The sequence below is a fragment of the Pseudopipra pipra genome, chromosome 21, assembly GCF_036250125.1.
Source record: "Pseudopipra pipra isolate bDixPip1 chromosome 21, bDixPip1.hap1, whole genome shotgun sequence".
NCBI lineage: Eukaryota > Metazoa > Chordata > Aves > Passeriformes > Pipridae > Pseudopipra > Pseudopipra pipra.
Window position 1 is genome coordinate 10,049,823 of NC_087569.1, and position 20,278 is coordinate 10,070,100.

At 47.6% G+C, this 20,278-nt stretch overlaps 1 protein-coding gene across 1 annotated transcript in view; it reads left to right on the forward strand.

The window, feature by feature from the left end:
• Positions 1–2,820: 2,820 nt before the first annotated feature.
• AATF (apoptosis antagonizing transcription factor) overlaps positions 2,821–20,278 on the forward strand; it is a 47,806-nt gene continuing 30,348 nt past the window's right edge. The window contains exons 1-4 of the mRNA XM_064678091.1: positions 2,821–2,919; positions 4,453–4,641; positions 5,283–5,729; positions 6,382–6,519. Of these exons, the coding sequence (XP_064534161.1) occupies positions 2,835–2,919; positions 4,453–4,641; positions 5,283–5,729; positions 6,382–6,519 (859 nt within the window). The 5' untranslated portion in view covers positions 2,821–2,834. The remainder of the gene's footprint in view (positions 2,920–4,452; positions 4,642–5,282; positions 5,730–6,381; positions 6,520–20,278) is intronic.

A 20,278-nucleotide genomic window follows, 5' to 3' on the forward strand; every position in this document is an offset into this window, starting at 1 on the left:
ACGGATCCCGTGGCTGTGGGGAGTGGAGTTGGGGGTAACCCGGGCACGTCCCGGCACGTGGGGGTTCCCCCCCCATCTGATCCCACCTCCTGCTTTCCGTGGATATAACTGATGGATGCAGGACGGAAAAGGAGCAGCTCTATGAGCTCTGCCAGGACCCCTCGAGTTTACAGCTGCACCCACGTGGATTTTAATGCATTGCTGGATGGGGGATTTATACGGAGCAATTGTCCCATTAGTCTCAGTGGGTGAAATCCTGATCTCGCCGGCTCGAGTGGCAAAAACGCTGCGACTTCAAGAGGATCATTTTTTACTCCGAGGGACTAATGCGAACTCGCCGTGTATTTTTTATTAATTCTATTGGGTATGTTTTATTTAACCATCACTAAAAGCCTCTCTCCCTTCATTAACAGGGCCATTCATTATTTGTGAGGGTAGAGAACATCCCTTTTTCACTCTGAGAGTGCAGAGGTTTGAAAATGCAATTACGCAGGGGTAGTCTTGGCACTAGTTCTTTGGCTGTGTGAGTGGTTAGTTACTCCTAAGTAAATGCACAGGTAAGCACTTGTTCCTGCTACTTAATTTTCCATGGATTTATTTCTCCAGGCTCCTCCCTTTGTTTATGATGGCATCTGGAAACAAAATACAGGCAAACTCAAAGGGAGGAAAAAAAAAAAGAAAACCTAGAAGCAAAGCCAGGGAAGACACACTGTGCATATCTCCTGGTTGATAAGTTTCCTGGTTGATAAAACCACGTCTTAATAAATAAATAAATAAAACTCAGTGCTTAATTTCACGTTGCTGCAGTGACAGCAGCCCCACACCCTGGATTATGCAGAGCATTAGAGCCATCCATCGTGCCGTGATAAAATAAATACAAACTACACAATGAAGCTGGATTTTATGCTCTTGAGCCTTTCAAGGTTGGTTTTGGTTTTGTTTTGCTATGAAAACAAGTGTTTTCAGTAAACATTGCTTTTAAATAAATGGAGCTGTACATTGTCTTCACGGTACCCAAAATCTCTGGGTTTCACAGGGAAGGTCCCAGGGGGGCTGAGAAGGGGGGAAGGTATTTGTGGTTTTCCAGCCTTTTCCCTCTCGGTGCGTCCCAGGTTTCCCCGGAGCTGGTGGGAGCCCAGGCTGGAGGAGATGGGAATTACTGATATTCCTCTGCCCTCTGTAGGAGAAGCGCCCGCATGAGCCGAGCTGCGGGATGGGATCCAGCTGCATCCCAGCATCCCGCTCTGCCCGCGCCTCTCCTCAGCTCAGACCACCTCTGGACTCATTTTTAGAGCATTTAAAGGCAGATAAGGAGCAGGGAAGAGTCTCGTGTCGACCAGAAGGGGATGAGCATCAGCCTGCTCAGGTGGCTGCTGCTCCTTTGCAGGTGAAATCCCAGCACTGGTTGTGGGAAGCCCAAATCCTGGAGCTCAGGCTGACCCCCTGAAGCTGCTCATTGTGGGGTCTGAGGTTCAGATCTACATCTGCAACTCAGATTTGAGATGCTGATTTGGGTCCCTGCTCCCTTATAACAAAATACGTGCCGACCTCTATTGCTATTCCCCAATTTCAGGCAATTCCTTGTGTTTTGGGGCAACCTTACCCCAGAAAGTGGCCATGAGAGGCTCTCAGAGACAACTCCAGGAGTACCTTTCCTTGTTAACACTCCCCACAGGTCACTTCTGCATTGCTTGGCTGCTGCTCCTAGGCCAGAGTTTGCCCCCAGGAGCCAAAATTACTGGATTCACTGTGGTTTGTATAACTCTGGTGTAAATCTGATGTAAGGATCCATCTGTGTGCAAGGACTGGGGCTGCCCAGAGAACCCAACTTTTGGCTCAGGCTGCTGCAGGAGGGACCCTGGCTCCAGCAGAGGCGAAAAATATTTACCACACAGGACAAGAAAACAACTAATGCAGCTTTGAGCTGGGGCTAAAAAATCACAGTGTTGACTTAAAGCAATAATAGTCACATTCTGTATTATTTAACAGGATTTTGCTATTATACCACCTTTATCCCAGTACTGTAAGACCTCAGTTCTCCCCCTTTGAGGTACACAAGTACCACTGTTCCCCCCTTTAATGATGGGGGGACCGAGGCAGCAGGCAGGGGGGCTCAGGGATGCTCTGGAGGGGTATTTATTACTGTTACCCCTGGCCGTGCCCCCCGAGCACCCCAGCCCGGGCAATGGAGGGGACATTTGCGAGGTCCTGGGACCCGCTGGGCCAGAATGGAACCCGGGGGTACCCCGCGATCCCTCCCGGCCGGCGGGCCATCGGACCCCCGATTTCTCCCAGCTGGGACCCTGCGGGACCCGCGATCGCTCCCCTCTGGAACTCGACGAGACCCCCCGATGGCTCCCGGTTGGGACCCTGCGGGACCCCCCGGTCTCTCCGAACCGGGACCCTGAGGGAACCCTCGACTGCTCCCGGTTGTGACCCCGCGGGACCCCCCGATATCTCCCGGTTGTGACCCCGCGGGCCCCCCCGATATCTCCCGGTTGTGACCCCGCGGGCCCCCCCGATATCTCCCGGTTGTGACCCCGCGGGCCCCCCCGATGTCCCCAGTTGTGACCCCGCGGGCCCCCCCGATGTCCCCAGTTGTGACCCCACAGGACCCCCCGATGTCCCCAGTTGTGACCCCGCGGGCCCCCCCGATGTCCCCAGTTGTGACCCCGCGGGCACCCCGATGTCCCCGGCTGGTCGCCCCCGGCCCCGCGCTGTCCCCGGGCGGGCGGGCGATAGGACCCAGCGGCCGGCAGGCCCCGCCCCGCCCCTCAGGCCCCGCCCCGCCCCTCAGGCCCCGCCCCTTTGCCCGCCCCGCGCCCCCCCCCAAGATGGCGGCGCCCTTGGCGGAGCAGCTGCGGGAGTTGCTCGACCCCCGGCCCGCCCTGCGCGACCCCGAGGACGACGCGGAGGAAGGTGCGGGAGGCCCGGGGGAGGGTCGGGCACCGTGGCCCGGGCCGGGCGGGCGGGGGGTAGCCGGCGGGGGCGGCCCGGGCGCTGCCGGACCGGCCGCACGTGGCGCCGCGGCGGCGGCGTGTGCGGGGCTGGGCCCGGGCCGTGCGCGGGGCCGGGGCCCCTCAGCCCCTCCGGGCGCCCCGAGCTGCGCCCCCCGGCCCCGCGGCGGGGGTTACCTCGGCAGCGGGGTTATTCCAGGGCTGGGGCAGCCGCAGCTTCTCTGGGCAAAACTTCCCACTGCGGTGGTGCCAAGACTGAGAATTCCAGGGGATCCCTCGAGTCCCGCATTCTGCCTCTGCCCCTCTTGCCCAGCCATTCCATCCTGCCGTTCTCTCGTAGCTGCGGTGACTCTTATTTAGGGGAGGTTTGGTCGGTTTGGTTACGAGCAGGAGGGGTTTTTTTTGTCTCCCTCTGTGCGAGGCATTAACATTTCGAAACACGCGTTAAGAGCACTCAGCGATTTGGATGCTCGACTGCTCGAACAAAGCTAACCCTGTAATTTGGCGTACGGGGCGTCTTGCACATGAGCGAGAACAGGGAGGGAGGACGGGGTGGTGTGTTCTCTGGGCTGGGCTGCTCTGCTCCGTGTCCTGGAGAGGATGGGCCTGAAGGAGGGTAATAACCACAATTGTTTCCTCTGTTGAGCCTTTCTGAAATGTTTACGTATTTTTTTTAGTGGCTCGTGTATAGCAAGAGACCAAAGCGCATCTGAATTGGCGTTTTCCTCTTTTAATCTGTGAGTTTGGAGTGAGTGAAGGCATTCCAGCTTTGCAGAGTCCTCCACCTGAAGGACTGTTCTCAGGATCCATGGAAGGGCTTGGATAGGCTTGGTTTGTCCAGTGCTTCATGCTTGTTCTCTAAAATAAAGAGGAACCCGAAAGGTGTGAATGTAGGTGATGTTCATTCCAAAAAAAAATAATTCAGCAGGATTATTTTGGTGTCTGTTAATAAACATCAATCTCTGCATTGCAGGGGAGCCCAGTGGTACCAGACCTGTGCATGGGGAAGTCCAGAGTTCTGAAAAAGGGTTGAAATTGGTCAGATAACGTAACATCTCCCTTCCTCCTGCAAAGGTTAAGCTGGCAGGTTATCACAGGTTATCACTGAGGAATCACAGGATGTTTTCTGAAAAATACCCCTGGAGCTGTCTTATCTCCTCTGCTGGATCTGAAGTGTTACTTTACTCAGTATTTCCTAGGCAGGACTGGTGCTGATCCTCACAAAACCTGGCTGTGAGGCTTGGTCTCTGCCTTTGATTCCCCAGGAACCTTTTCCCCCTTTGCTGGAAATTACTGTGCTGGCTTTCCTGCACCTCTCAAAGCCTAAAAACCAGCTTCTTGTGTGAGGCCATGTTCCCATCCAGCTCACCAGTGCACTGTTGTTTGTAGAGCTTGAGAGGTTTCCTGTGGCTCCTTCCTGCAGCTGGTTCTTGAAGACTGGAATTCAGTTCAGTTTAGTCACCCCTTTCCTTTTTTTTTTTTTTTTCCCCCACAGCTACTGTTGCTAAAGTGATTGACAGATTTGAGGATGAAACCTCAGATGACATTTTGCCTGTTGGTAACATAAGGAAAAGAGTTTCAGCCTCTCTCTTGGAAGCTGATAAAAAGTACAGTGGAAAAGCCACGTCTCGCAAAGCTTTGCAAGAAGAGCTCTGGGGAGATGCTCTGTCTGAAGAAGGATCTGGTAAGAAATCTCATTTTTCCTCTTTTTACTAAACTACTCCAAATGTGATGTTGGCATGGGACTGAGCCAGTGCATCTGAACTGAGATGACAAACATTAGGGCCCTGTTACAGGGCAAGAAACAGGTACAATTAAGCTGGACACATTGAGGTACCTTCCTGGAATTCTGGCTGTATTTTTTGGCCTGAAGGAAAGGAAAACTCCAAAGAGAAGGTCAGTTCCACAGGTTGAGGAATCAGAGGTAAGGTGAGGTTCAGTGCACTGACTGAACGTTGCATGGGGGGGAAAAGAAACAGCTCCCATTTTTAAGCCAATAGATACAAGTTTATACAGATTCTCATTTTAAAAAGGCGTATTTAAAAATGCACATAAAAATTCTGGCCACCTTGTTTCCTTGTGATGGCCTTGTGTGATGGGAAGGCTCAGCCATGGATCTGCTGATCGTTGGCTGCAGAAAATGTGGGCAGGGATCTTTCTGTGACTCTGGCCTTCTGTTTCCATTTTTTAGCCCAAACAAAGGGTAACATCATCCACAGGTAAAACTGGGCTCAAACAGCCCAAACCTGAGCTGTTGCTGATGAACCCTGCAAAGTGGCACGTTTTTCTGACAAGAAAATAACTTTTCTCTCTTTTAATTATTAGTTGAAGAGGCACTAGATGACTGGTACAGCGGCAGTGAAGGTTCAGAAGAGGATGACAGTGCAGGCACTAAAGCAGAGGAGAAGCCCAGCAGTGACCAGGAGGATGACTTGAATGATGGTGAAGAGACAGATCCATCTATCAAGGACAAGGCACCAAAGTTCAGCTTCCAGAATATCACAGACTTCGAGAAATTTGCAGAGGGGATGGATGATGCAGGAAGCAGTGAAGGGGAAGATGAAGATGAAAACGAAGATGAAGATGAAAATGAAGATGATGATGCCAACATGGAAGAAGGAAGTGAGGAGGAGGAAGAGGAATATGGGAGTGAAAACCACGACGATGCAAAGGAAACCAAAGACAGTGAAGACGATGGGGGGGTGATGACCTTCTCCAAAGGCCAAGAGTCTGAAGAAGTAGAGAAGGGCAAAGCTGTGAGGAACCAGCTAGGTTTGTGCATGTTTGCTCTGTGTTTTGACAAGGCTGTCACCTTGCTGACACTGTGGCTGTGTTAGGAGCCACCTCGGCATGTTGACATGCTGTTAGCACACTGCATGTGCATGCTGCAGCAGCCTCAGACACTTGCAAATGTTCTGCCAAGGCTGCTGTGCAAGCTGGTGTCACTGCTGCTGCAAAAGCTCATGTTGTGAAGTGTGTTTATCCACCAGTTTATTCACTTAATTGAACCAGTGCTGAATATACTCGTGGTACCAGTGTGGGGGACGGGGACTTCCTGCACTGCTCGTCCTGTGCAGTGCTGCTGATATCACTTTGTTTCTATTCAAAATGCAGCACTGAATGGAATTTCTTCCTGTCTGCCCTGTTAAACTATCAAACCTCCATGTGCAAACTGTCCTTTCAAACAGTAAAGCAGAGGGGTGATTTGTTTTTGTGGATCCCAGTTGCAGTTGGGATCGTAGGATCGGGCTTTGCCCAGAGGCACCTCGTGGTACCAGTTTTGTGCTGGGTCAGTGCATGCAAAGATCTGCCCTAGCCAGGACTAATGCAGCCCAAAGGGGAGGGGCTGTGCTGTGAAGTCCTTCACGGGGCACAAGTGTTTTGGGTTGCTGAATAATTGCTTTATTTCCTCTTTGTCCTGAAGCACTGTGGGATCTGCTAATGGAGGGGAGAATCAAGATGCAGAAGGCACTGGTGACGGCCAACAGGCTCCCCCAGCCAGACACCTACCCCAGGTTCAGAGAGGAGGGTGGACAGCAGTTTGACAACGCTGTGGAGAGCTGTAAGAATCCTTAAACCTTTCTCCTTTGGTTAGACTCTGCTGCAGCCAGTGTGTTTTGCTGTGTGGGGAAGCACTAATGGGAAAGTGAGGGCTTTGAGTTGGACATGCCTGTAGTAGTGGCTGTTGGTTTTCACTGCATTAATCACTGATGAGGTGCTGTGCAAACAAAACCCAAACCTCTTTCCCATCCCAGACAAAGAAATTGTCTCCCATCACCCATGTCTGTGTGTGCCTGGTTGGTCCCTGCTGGTGGCCTGTCATTGCTTACACCATGTTGGTGAACCTCAGCTCAGGTCCTGCTGCTGTTTCTGGTTTCTGTTTCTAGTGGGGATTGAAGTTTGTTTATCAAATTTAACTTTCATGCTGTATCTTAGAAATAATTGCTTTCACTACTGCAGTTCAGAGCACAGTTGGGATGGTTTGTCCAGAGACACCTTGTCCCAACTTTGTGCTGAGTCAGTGAATGCAAAGATTTGCCCTAACCAGGAGTTCTTCAGCCCAAAGGCTGTGCAGTTAAATCAGCAGCAAATGTCTTGCCAGCTTGGAGCTTCTTTATCTGTTTATATCTGAGGATCACTGTTAATGATATCGATCTGATGAGATTTGTAGTAGGTTCTGCAATATGAAATAATAATGAAATAATAATGTACAGGCTCCAGTTGATAAGTGCAAAGCACTTGCTTCAGTGTGTTGTGGGTCTGTGTAAGTTTTAGAATTGGACACTTTTTTTACTGGCCTTAAATGCATGGGGAGATAGTTATGTTATCCTTTGGGATAAATTAAAATTCTGCAGGTATCAGTTGGTGTCCATTTCTCCATGACATGTTTGTCATTTTCTGGCAAAAACCACAGGGATGACAATGTTTATACAGAGAATCTTCTGTTTCCTTATCTCACTAATCAGAAATGAATGCACTTCACGGGATGTTCTTTCAGTGATTTTGAATAACAGAGATAAGCTCAGTGGCCTTTTAAAGCTTTCCATTTTGGTTATCCCTTTCACTTCCATTTCTGCTTTCCCAATCTTGAGGAGTTTCAGCTCCTTAGGTGAACACCCTGTGGAGGATCCCAAGAACCCCTTTCTGTGAACCCACTTGGTAGGAAACAGTGTAGTGGTGTCCAAAGCCTCTCGTGCTGCACATCAGACATCACCTGAACCCTCAGATTTGCTCTGGTTCTCCACCCCTTCAGCCACACCTTGTAGTGATTAAGAAATTTTGGCCTGAACTGGCACAAATCATCTCAAAACTGGATGAGGAGCTTTGGTCATCATTGCCCATGACCCTGAGTGTTGCCCCTGCAGCAGGTTTTGGCTGTGATCTCGTGGCTTACACCTGATCAGAACATGGCAGGTAATCAGCTTATCTGGAGTTACAGCAGGGGAGGCACTTTCTATTTTAAAGTTGGCTCTGCTGCTTTGACTGAAGTGATTAAGGACAAAAAGGCAAACTCCCAACAATGCTGTGCTGACCTTTCAGTGAAACACACGTTATTAATGCTCTTAATGAGATGCATTACAAACTGCACCAGCTCCATGTTTCATTACAGGTCTAAAATGCAATATCATTAAAGACCTTTAACAGAAACAATGGTTGACATTTTGATATTTCCCATAAGCAAAATACATCCAAGAACATGGAGTATAATGTCCAGAGTGCAGCAGAGGCTAATCCTTCAGTTGTCCAGAACTCTGAGGGAAAATCCACTGTTAGTAACTGCTCAGTGATTCCTTCTTCTCGTAATCTGGGCAGGAAAGTTGTAGCAGTTCACTCTGATATTCCTCAAAGCTCAGGTTTGTGTTCTGTATTTGATCTTTGAAAACTAATAAAATAAAGCTGCAGTGACCTGGGCAAAGTTAGCACAGGAAGTGCTCTGACAGACAGGAAGTAATGAATTTAGGAACATTCTACTTCTACTACTCTTGTTTAGTGTTTTCCCTAATGGACCAAAATTATGTTCCGTTTTTAGTGCTATTTTTTAAAACGAAATCTGTAATTATCCAATAAAGCAGGCTACAATAAATAGTCATTTTGATGAGCTCCACTATTGTGTGCAGCTTTCACTGCCTGCAAAGATGCTTTTTCCAGAAGTTACAAAGTGCATGAAATAAGGAGTAAATTTATATATCTGAAGACTGTAGGGATGTAGTTGGTGTTCTGTGGCACAGACCCTTTTCTCTCTCACTTTGCTGTGCTGGGCCCTGTGAGAGGGTTTGTGTCTGATCACAACTCAGCTTTACCCCCTGGGCTGGGTCACATCTTCACTCACAGAGCTGCTGTGACCTGGCAGTTCAGGAGGTCAAACTAAAGTCCTTTCTGAAAAGACACATCATAATATATTTAAAGTTCTTTCATGAATTGATGCACCTTGATTTATGAAGGGGGAAAAAAATCTCACTATAAATCAGCTTCCAATAAAAGTCTTAATTTTTAGCTGATCAAGTGCTTTAGTGGCTTCTAGAAAAATAAGCTTTTTTTATTCAGTTCTGACCAGTGATTTGTGGGCTGGGTAAACATTTCTGGACTCCTGAGTTCTCATCCCAGTTGGTTACCAGCTTATGGGTAGGATCCCGTTCCCCAGACAGGAAAAAATGGAAGAATTGTGCATGGAAAAAGTGTAAAGATGAGGTGAAGGCAGGCCTTTGTAAATCCTGAGTGTTCAGGTGGTTCATTGTACGTGATGTGCTTCAGCCTTGGACAGGATTTGGGATAATCAGGACACTGGTGCTGCGTTGGACTGGATGATGCTCTCCTTTCAGGGAAACCCCAGCACTTCTTTCCAAATCCACTAAATAAATTTGGCATGCTTTCATCACCTTCATTGAGCAGGAGGAAATGATGTGGTGCTCGAGTTGCACCAGTGAGTTGGTGCCAGAATTGCAGACTGTGGGTGAACACTGTTGGATGCTGAGGGCAGGAGGCTCCCAGTGCTCTCTGAGCTCCTGGACAAGTCCCTCCCATCCCCTTGCAAGCTGCCCCAGGATGCTTTCAGTAACTTATCCCAAATCCTTCCTTTTCTCACGAAGTTTCTGCTCTGTGCTCACGGGAAGGATGAATATTTTTGAATTGGAAAATGATCCTTTCTATATTTGCCTCTTTGGTATCTCCCACTTAGACCAACCCCGTTGAGGTGGTGGAATTCCCCAAGGCCTTGAGTATAATTGTGTTAAAGAGTAGACAGCAGTGCTCCCTCCATGTGCAGGTTTAAAGCCAAGTGTGAGTGAAAATGGCAAGGTCATGCTCATTTTCCAGGTTTTGAGATTGGAGGTTACAAAACCTCAAGTGTTTAATTTATTATTTTTGTAATCTTTTATGATTTTTTTTTTTTTAATGTTGCAACGTGCTTTGGACAGTCTTAGATTCCTGAGATCTCAGGTTCTGGTAGATGATTTACTGCAAAATTGCTTATAAATTGAAGTAGAAAATGTTTTGCAGACCTGGCAGCTTTCAGGCTTCACACCCATTTGTCACCCAGCATTTCCCTTTGTGTATAGAACAAGAATTAATTAGGCTGCACTGCAGGAAAAGTTTATGGCCATAATTTATATAGGATGAATTTCTGTTTAAAGAGACAGCATTGCTTTGTTTGCACTGTCTTGCTTTTTATTTCCCTTTTTTTTTTTTTTTTAATCTTTAATTATATTTCAGATTTTTTCCTGTCACCCTTTTTACATACAAATTGGAGGCCGAACTGTGATCATGGAGCTCGTGTTTATTCCTGTTTGGAAAAAGTCTGGGTGGTTTTTAGTGCTGAAATCAGAGTGGCTGAGCTCTGAATGCAGCACAAATGTCCAGGGTTTCCTGCCCTGCACACACGAGCTCCCCCAGCTCGGCATTCCAAGGTGCTCCTGCCTGGAGTGGGCTGTTTCTCCAAGATATATTTGTATTCTCCTGCACTGTGTCTTCCAGTCTAGTCCAGGGCTTGAGATGTTGCCTCTGTTTGGGGTCTTGCACGTTCAATTAATGTTTTTCATAATCAATGCAAGTCAGAATTTGCAATCTGCTCCTGATTTGCACATTAAAGAGACCCATTAATTAAAAATTCCAATCCCTGGCACGTTCCCGCAGGATCCTTGCATTATTTACATAGAAAAGGAGTGCAAGGTGCAAGTTTCTGGGCTGTGTCTCTGCACAGATTGCTTGCCTGCCATTCATATTTCACTGTATGTTTGCAAGGGGCAGGAAGGTCAGGAGTGGATCTCACGAGAATGTCACCAAAAATCACCTCAAGGGCAAGGAAGAGCCAAAGAAGAGGTGGAAGTGAAGCAACATCCCCTGTCAGGATTGAACAGTTCCAGGGTTTGGGGCTTGTTATGTTAAATCTTGATAAAGTGACAAAACACCACAAATGATTGAGGGGCAAGGAGGCAACAAGAGCTTTAAAAATTAAATCCCTCCATCCACAAAAGCCCTGGGTTTCCCAGTACGGGCACGTAGCTCTGTTCTTGCCATTTTAATTGCTTTTTCTTTATAATTCTTGGTTAAAAATACTAAACTGGGAATGTTTCAGTGACTAATAACTTTATGCTCCACAAAAAGAGCTGGGAATTCCAGCCTTTAAGTAGTATATTGTGCTATTTTCACTTTTTAGTTGGTGAGACGAGTTAAAAATGTACAGAAACTCAGGTGAGGATTTTGCAGGAAGCAAGAAGCTGATGGAAATTGCAGGACTTTGAAGGGACAAGTGGTTGAGTATGTTTTTGTAAGTATATGTTTTCACTTCCCAAGAATTCAGGAGGTACCTGAAATGTAAACTGCTCGCTGAATTTTGTTTGTTTTTTTTTTTTTGGCTTTGACTCCATCTGTCAGTGGATTAAGAGAAAATACCAGAATCCTGTATTTCTATTCCTCAGCATAAGCTAAAGATAATTTCAAGAGAAATGGGGAAAATAGTGGTTTTGGTAAAAGATAGATATGCAGGGTCTGTCAGGATGGATTTGCTCACTGAAGGAACAAAAGGGAGGACAACAAATATTAACTGTTATTTACTGTTTCTAGAGCTGTGGTGAAGTTACACAAAGATTTGTGATCAGTGAGAAAATAAACCTGAATAAAGTGAATCAGATTAAATAAAAAAAAAAAATCAAATGCAGTGCTCCACGTGCTTGCAAGGCCATTATCCCCAAACCTGCTTGGATTATTAATGGATTAATGGAGCAGCAGCAGGGAGCTCTGCCTGGCAGCAGCCTCAACTTGCAGCACAGTGCCTTGGCTGCTGCTAACAGACCCAAAATTTATACAGCTGCTTCAATTCTGCTGAAGTTTGTACATCTTTTCTCAGTGGTTCCCAGTCCTCCTTTCCTTCTGCATCCTGAGTTTGGACAGTGGGATGTTAGAGCAGGGGCACCTCTTAGCCCTTCACCCTGCTTGAGGTTGGGTGTGGTGAAGGAAGCACAGAAGAAAGATGGGGAAAGGGGAAACAAGGAGAAGGAGTGTGGAGCTACACGTGAAGTTTGCAGGAACTCCCTGTCCAGAATTTACTGCAGCCAGTTCATTCAGCTCAGAGTCAGTGGCTGGATAACTTGTGGTGTCCAAGGCCAGGTTGGACAGGGAGCAACCTGGGATAGTGGGAGGTGTCCCTACCCATGGCAGGGGGTGGAACAAGCTTTAAGATCCCTTCTAACCCAGGCCATTCTGTGATAAGTTATTCCCTTAAGATGTTACATGTCTCAGGTGCAGCCAACAGTTGCTATTCCATGAAGTTTTATTGGGAAGAAGAGCTGAAAGGAGCGCTTGGAAAGCTCTGCAGGATTTGGCAGGGGCTGCTCGAGGCCGGGTGTTTGTGGCCTTCTGGGAAATGAAGGAGTTGTGGAATTTTTGTTCCTAAAGCTTTGAGTGACCCAGAAATGGCTGTTTCTGGGGTGGGAATAGGTGCCTTTGTAGCCAGTGTGCTGGGAAAGGACCGTGCTCCCACCTGGAGCTCCCTGGACCCTCACAATAATTCCCTGGGTTGGGCCCTGGGTACAGCAGGTTGGTTTAACTGCTCCCGTGACAAATACCTGTGGCTTGTGACTAAACAGCACATTTGTGGACAAGGCCTCTTAGGGCTGTGATTAAGAATCCCACTTACATTCATTGCCAGCAGGAGACCTCCAAGGATGCCATGTGTTCTCTGGTTTTACATTCTTGCATATTAAACCTTTCTGTATGAGTGCTTCACACTGAATATCTTCATTTTCTTCTGGGCTGGTTCTGCAATATTTAGTAGACATTCAAGGCAGAGGGATAGGTTGTCTTTAGTGTCTGTTCATTATGTGTTTGTATGTTCTCAGTGTTTAACAGAGGATTTTTGTTGGGTTCTGTTAATCCCAGTCTTTAAGAAAATATATTTACATTCTATGCAATGTCCAGGTAAGTCATGTTGAAGAGGCTGATTAAGCACAGACTGACATTTAATCAAATCAAGTCCACTTTAGGTACCAGAGACCCTGTTCCACTTCATGTGAGAGAGGATGTGCCTGGCAAGGTGTCCCCCTCTCTCCTCTGCCTCACTCCTCACCTGTACCTGGCTGTTGTTGGTCACACCTGGTTAGAGAAAAGCTGCCTGATGAAATGTTCTTTATTGACACAGGCTTGGAATTTTTCAGAGAAGCCTGCAGGCATCAGCTGTCAATAATTCACTCATTATTTTGTTATCATCTCTATTCCTGGATTGCTTTTAAAACTATAAAATATATCCATACCTACATCTGGAGATGTTAATGCATTAATACAGAGCAGGGTGGGTGTCACAGGGGAGGGGGGAGGAACTGAGGCACAGGCAGATTACACAGTTTCCAGAGGCATAGAGCAGTTACAGGATTAATTGGTGCTAGGCAAGATCATGGACTTAAATATATTCTCGCTTTGAAGATTTTACTGGGAGCCTGCACAAATGTGTGACAGCAGAACTGGGTTTCAAGCCTGAGTGTAAATTATTGTGATCAGATCTAGCCCACTTAAAACTGGTAGTTCATTTTAATTGAATTGTATTAGTCTGGACACTTTATGAATACAGAAAACATCGGGCTTGTCAATTCGTGCAGGGCTGAATGTGATTTAAATGGATGTGGATGCAGGTGTCCCCAAATTTCACCTTTTCTCTCTGATCTAATGAAGAATCTATTCAGCTCTTTTTGGGACTTTGCCAAAGCCTGTTGACATTAATGAAGACTCTGCTCTCGACTAAAATAAATGAATGAATCAGACCCTTTTTCTCTGAATTTTGTTGCAATGATCCTGTGCTGTGGAGAGCTTTGGGCAAGGACTGGGGTCAATGAGGATGAGCAGCTCCTGGGCCAGTGTGTGCAGGTGCCAGCGAGTGAGAGGGGAGAGACATGAAGTGAGAGGCTTTAGGGAAGGCACAGGACTCGAGTTTGGAGCTCTGTTATTGTGGGAATGTATGGTCAGGTCATGAGGTCCGTGATGTTTTTGTGCTTGTGCAGAATTTGGGCTGTGAGAGGTGCCAGGAAAGTGTTTTTGTGGCTTGTCATTCCCATCTGTGAATTGTTCAGAAATTCTAGGTGGGAGGTGGTGGAGAGATGCAGGACATTTGTTTAACATGCAGTTTTGGGCTGTTTTCAGGAAAAAAAACCTCTTGCCCTTCCTCATGGAGTGCCAAGGCTTTTAGCTTGTGGTATTTAGTATTTTTGAGCAGAATTGTCTCCTCTTGTATAGGTGTGGTAAAATAAGTGCTCCCATTTGATAGGTGATCTCCATAGCCCTGTGTGTTGGACACTGAGGTTGTTTAAGGTTAATTGGAAAGCTGCCTTAAATTCTAGAGCAAGAAATGGTGGGACAGTCCCTGGTGGGTGGCCTGATACACCTGAACTCCAAACAGTGGGATTACACCACACTTGATCAGACAGATTTGCTCACATTTGAGCTTCTCAAGATTAATAGCTAATTAAATTGATTTTAGCTAAATATTTGTGCATGTTAGTCTGTATGCAGCACAAACAAGATGCAGGGAAACAAAGGCTTTAAAAGTGTCCAGACAAGCATGTGCAAATGTCAGCTAACTCGGATTAATTGGCAATTGGTTACCTTGAGATGGAAACTCGGTGCTTGTCATGATAAATATAATTAATGGCCTGGTATTATATGGAGAGGTCAGTCTAGATGGGCTAGTGTTCCCTTCTGGCCTTAATATCCAGATAACTATGAGATTTCACCTTTCCTCTTCCTTTCTCCTCCCTGCCCATGTACTTGGGGATTCCAGCCTGGCAGAGGCAGGAATGTGTGCTGTCAGCCCCTTTGCATTTACAGTAATGTAAAACATCAGTTTTTATAAATCTCATTTTACCAGCCCCGTCCCCTCCCTGCTTTGGGTTGATATCAAAAGATGATGGTTGAGGGGAATCAGTAGAGCATGAACTTCATGGAAGTGTTTCTCTTTCTCTCCCTTCTCAGCTCTCCCCCTCCCCCAGCCCTCTCTAATAAAACCCCTGAATACCCAACCTTTATTCTGTTGTTGCATCTAGTTATTTTCTTTACTTTTAGCAAACTCATCTGTGTCTGATCCTGTTGTCCTTCCTGTCAGATGCAGCAATATTGGAGTGAAAGGGCTAAATTGAGGCCGTTCTGTAACTCTTTGGGAGTCAGCTGAACTGCTGGTGTGAAAGAGGGGTGCAGCACTGGCTCCTTTGTGCCCAAGGAATACAATTTTCCCCTCTGCAAAGGCTTTTGCATCATTTGCATTCCAATGGAACCAGCAAATTGGGCCTTCGTGTGGAGCAGACCTTTGCAATCAGCAGCAAAGTGTCTGCCTTTTTGCTACTATGATTTGATAAAATTCCACAAACTCAGTGTTTTGGGAAGCGTAGTGGGAGTGACCCTCCCATATTTTCCCAAATTTGGACAGATTTACAGGTGCTTTGTGCTAGGGTTGAGCTGAAGTCTGTGAGAAATGTGTATGTAACTGCAGCACCTCTAAAAAATCACCTCCAGCCTATCATTTAGTCTGGGCTGGCTCTTGTAGCTTCTGTGAGAGGCTTGTCAGCAGCCTTTTATTGCTGTGCTCCCTTGGCTTTGGGGGCCCCAGGACATGCAGGGGTGCAAAGCTGAAGCTGGGGGAGCCCTGCCTGCCCCACTGTCCCTCCTGCTGTTCCTTACACAGTGGGAATTCCAGCCAAGCTGTTGTCCAGAGCCCCATGTTTAAGATGCGATACCTGGAGGAATTCCCCCGCCTTTTCCGGGCTGGGAACGTCGTCCTGCTGTTGGGAATATAGAGCAAGCTCCAAAAGTAATACTGACAGACTTCAGAATTATGATACACTGGAGCTCCGGCGTAATTCTTTGTTGAAGAAGTTAGAGGCCTAAAATGTTAAGGCTTATTGTTATTCCGAGTTGATAATCTCTGCCTTGCTTTAATAATTTTTCCTCATGCCTGGATAGCCTGCGAGTTGCACAATAATCACTCACACAGCTTTGTAATCAATGCCCAAAGTAATAGGATTCCGCTGGCCAACGGCAATTAATAAATTTGTGTCTTTTTTAAAACACTAGCAAGTCGGGCCTGAAATACGACTGACTGGCTTTCCTCATTTGCATATTTATTGCAGTGGAAAAATTCTTGCCGAATGATTGATGTTGAGCCTGCCTCTTGAATTCCAAACAGCACATTATTATGAAATGAAAAATGCCGGCCATACAGTTGATTAAAGTTGAAGACAGTGGAATCGGTGTTTTTTAAGATTGTGGGAGAATTAAAGGCATATTTTAATAGATGTTGACAAGAAGTGAACTAACAAAAGCAAAGCAAAGGATTTGCTTGAAAAGATTTAATCAAACGTGTTTCGTGGGGGATTAATTGCTGGGGATGACTAGTGCAAGTGGCTGGCTGGTGGATTTGAATGAGCAGTATTGTTCCGAGGCCAGCGGATCGAGGGCCATTTTGACCTGGAGTTTAACTCCTGTCCCGCAGCCCTTTGAAAAGAGGGAAAATTCCCCCTCTTCATCTGAATGCTGGGATAAACACCCGTACCTGATAAAGATTCTCCTCGTTATGTGCAGCTATTAAAATAAAAGAGGTTGGATTCCTCTCCTCCTTCCCATTTGCATAATGTGGCCGGCGCGCCCGCTCCGTGTGGCAGGGACATGGAGACTCTCCGTGAGGACTCTCTGTGGGAACACAGGGACTCTCTGTGCTGGCAGGGGGAACGCTCCCCGTATTTGGCAGCTCGGCTTTTGCTCTGCATCCCGTTGTTCCAACACCAGCTTTTGTGTGTGAGCACTTCCACAGCCTGTGGAGGTACATGGAAAATGAAAAGCCAGCACGGCGATGATATTCCTGTGATGCCAGATCCTCAGATTTAATTGAGGGGAAAAAGCAGTTAATTCCCGGTGTTGGCGTGGGCTCTGAAGTCGAGCTGAGGGCTGGGCAGGCGCTGGTTCCTGCTGGCACATCCTGGGGAGGGTGTTCTGTGTGTGTTTGGATACGGTGTGTGCACAGCAGAACTCAGGCTGGGGGAAGCACTGCCACGGCAGCGCCCTGCAAGGTGCCACATGGAGCAAAAATCCTGGGAGGTTTGCACCAATTTTAGGATCTCCTCCCTTACCCGTTGCACTCAGAATCTCCTGGATTGATGCACCAGGGTCAGGTGGGAAGGAGGTGCCTGGTGGAGCAGTTTTGGGAATCCCAGGGCTTGGCTCTGTGAACGCGTCGTGCTTCAAATCTGCTGGATGGGTGGACCGGGGTTATACAGGGAGGAATGTGCCCAGTGGAGAAGTTTTGGGAATCCCAGGGCTTGGCTCTGTGAATACCTTGGAAAGCCTTGAGGCTCCAGCTCTTTTCCACGGGCTCAAAGCTCCCTGCTGCTCCTCACCAGCTGCTGCTCTCCACAGCTGCTTGGGAAGATGGAATGAGACCCCATTTTTAGAGGTCATGGAAAAGAGCACAGATCTTTTCTTGTGCAGGAAGCTGTGGGAATGCTGGAGTAGGAGCATGGATGAGCACTGAAGCCATCCTACATGGCACTGTGTGGGCTTCCACAGCAACTCTGCGTGTGGAGAGGATGGATGAGGGGGTAGAGCCTGGGGGGTCAATCCCCTGCCACCAGGAGCCCTCCCCAGTCCGAGGGGGTGCCACCAGCACAGCCAGTTTGTCCATAACCACTGGCATTGACAAAATTGATTTTTTGTGGTTTGAGAGCAGCAGGACAGATTTCATCTCTGGTGGGTCTCCTGACACTTTGATACATGGCAGTGCTATCCCTGAGTGGAGCTAAATACTCCAGGGCTGCTTCCTGGCTGGGTGGAGGGATGTATAAAATGAGAACGTGTGAGGGAGTATTAACAGAAAGGCACACTTTGATTTACTGGTGCTGGCTCCCAGCTTTCCTGGTGGATTGATATGCTGCCTGCTGGACCTGGAAGAACTTTTTCACTCCTATACACAAAATGAAGGGGCTCCTGTGGACTCTCAAAAGTGACTCTTACAAGTTAGTGTCTTCCCACAGACACTCTGAGTCCCATTTCAGCTGGAAGTTTTATTCAAACCACGTTTGTTGTGTTCTTGGGGTAGCTGCAGATGGATCCCACTCAGCATCCTTTTCTCTCTCCCAAAGGGCAGCTTTAGGAAAGGTTTGATGGAAGGAGGGGTTGTATGTTGTCCTGGGATTCATTTACCTCCCCCACACACAGAGTTTGAGTTGTCTGGGAGGATTTTAGATGCCATAAAGGGATCAGCTTCCTTAGTTTTTAAGGCAGTACTGAGTCACCTGCCCTCACAAACAACAGGTTGGATGTGCAGACGTAACTCCTGGAAAAGGAGATAGTTTTGAGATCTTACTCACTGATGATTTATGGGCCAGTGTTAAAGGTGTCAGTTGTGACACTGGTGTTGATAAGTAAGGTGGAATATTTACCCCAACATGTTGGAGAGCAGATTATAAGGGATGCAGCAAAGCTGCCAGCACAGAGTGGGAGAGAAGGGGTGAGAGAGGCACCAGCTGGGGTGAACTGTGCCAGCAAAGTTGGGTCGGGAGGGTTTCACATTCCACACTTTCCAGCTGCTTTCGCAGTGCTGTGTCTGCAGTCACTGACACTGTCCTGGGCACTGTGCTGGGAAGAGCAGCTGGGAATAAGCTGTTGGCATCAGGGTCAGGGGGAGTAGGGGCAGGGCAGTTGTAGAGTTAACAGCATTGTTTCATCCTTGGCTGGTTTGTGTCATTACCTTCTTGGTCCTGGAAGCTTTATAAACAAAACCATCAGGGACTGCCTGGGACCTAACACAGGTCATGGCAGTGGGAGATCCCTGCTCCATGGCCAGGGCTGGCATTGCCTGTCCCTGAGAGGTGTCACTGGCTTTGTTCTGTGAAGGGAGCAGGAGGGACAGACCTGATGGTTCTCACATGTGAAAGCTGCGAGCTGGTCGCCTCAATGTGCTGGGGCGTTTGAAAGCTCAGTGTTTGTGGCTGTTTTCTGTTTAATTGTGTGTTTCAGACAAGGAGCAGCATTACAAAAAATGTGCTGGGGGGCAGGTAGGGAGAGCAGGAGGGTCAGTGTCCGGCTGCCTTTCCAAATGGCACAGTTTGCACCCCTGAAACAGTTCTGTTTTGTGCTGCCTTCGTTCACAAATGGGTTCAGACTCTTCCCCAGAGCAGGGGTGTAAAGGCAGACAAGGGCATTAGAGGGAAGAGAAGATGAAGAGCAGACTGGGAAGAAAACAGTCCCTTCTGGAATTAAACATGAAATGGATAGGGCAGGGCTGGATGGGAAGGGAGCAGGGTGACACTTGGCTTCTGAAGTTGAGTTTACAGCACACTTAAGCAGCCAACAGGAACAATGAGAATGCCATGCAGTAATGCTATTAAATGCACAAGGACTGAAAACACGGAAATTACCCAGCTGTAAGAGGCTCCTGATGAAGCCACTGCCTGGAATAATTAGCCCTCCCACCTGGTTAGACGCACAGCCATTGTCTTCCCTGCCCTCTCCATCCCCTTCACTCCAAATAAAATTGCTCCCCATCCCCACTTCTGTTGGGGTCCATATCTCATAGCCCGGGGGAGCTTGAGCCTGTCTTTATTTCCTTGCCTGCTTGCCGTGGCCCTGCTATACCCCAGAAGAGCTGGAGTGCTACTCCAGTTGTAATTGCCAGGATCAAAGCTGCCTGGGGTGCATTAGCACTGCTGCTGGAGGAGAGGCAGCGGGGAGAAAATAAACAGTTTCGGAAGCTCTGGGGACATTTAGCTGTGTTGCAGGCAGTGGGAAGGATTTTGCTGGTGTAAGCTGTGCACTCAGGCTGGGGTGGGGGCACTTTGCTTTTGCAAGTGATGCTTTAGCTGCAGACACGCACAACAAATGCATTTTTTAAAGGGCTTTTGTCTGTTTGTCTCGTGGAATTGTTTTGATGCTAACACACGTCTGATTTACAAGTGCAGCAAACCTAATCCGTTAATAGGTTTATATAGAGGAGTTGTCAGAACGTATCTATAATGAACCCTGGGCTCGGGGAGGATGAATCCAACAGCTGATCTGCAACAAAAATCTTAAAGCATCTTCTCCTTGACATTCCTGTTACTGAGGTCAGGCCGTAATTTATCTGAAGATGGTGACAACTGAGCAATATCACAGTGGTAACACGAGGGAGATTGAGACCTCTGAGTGTCTGGGCTGATTTCTGCTGGCACTGTCTCTGTCTGGCTGAGGAAGATTTGCTGTTCACTCTACCCATGATCTCTGTGTCCCCCATTAAAAAAAGAAAGAAAGAAGGAAAAAAATCGAGTGGCGAAAAGTTCTCTCTGTTCTTTTGTGCCAAATACAGAGGAGGAGGTTTG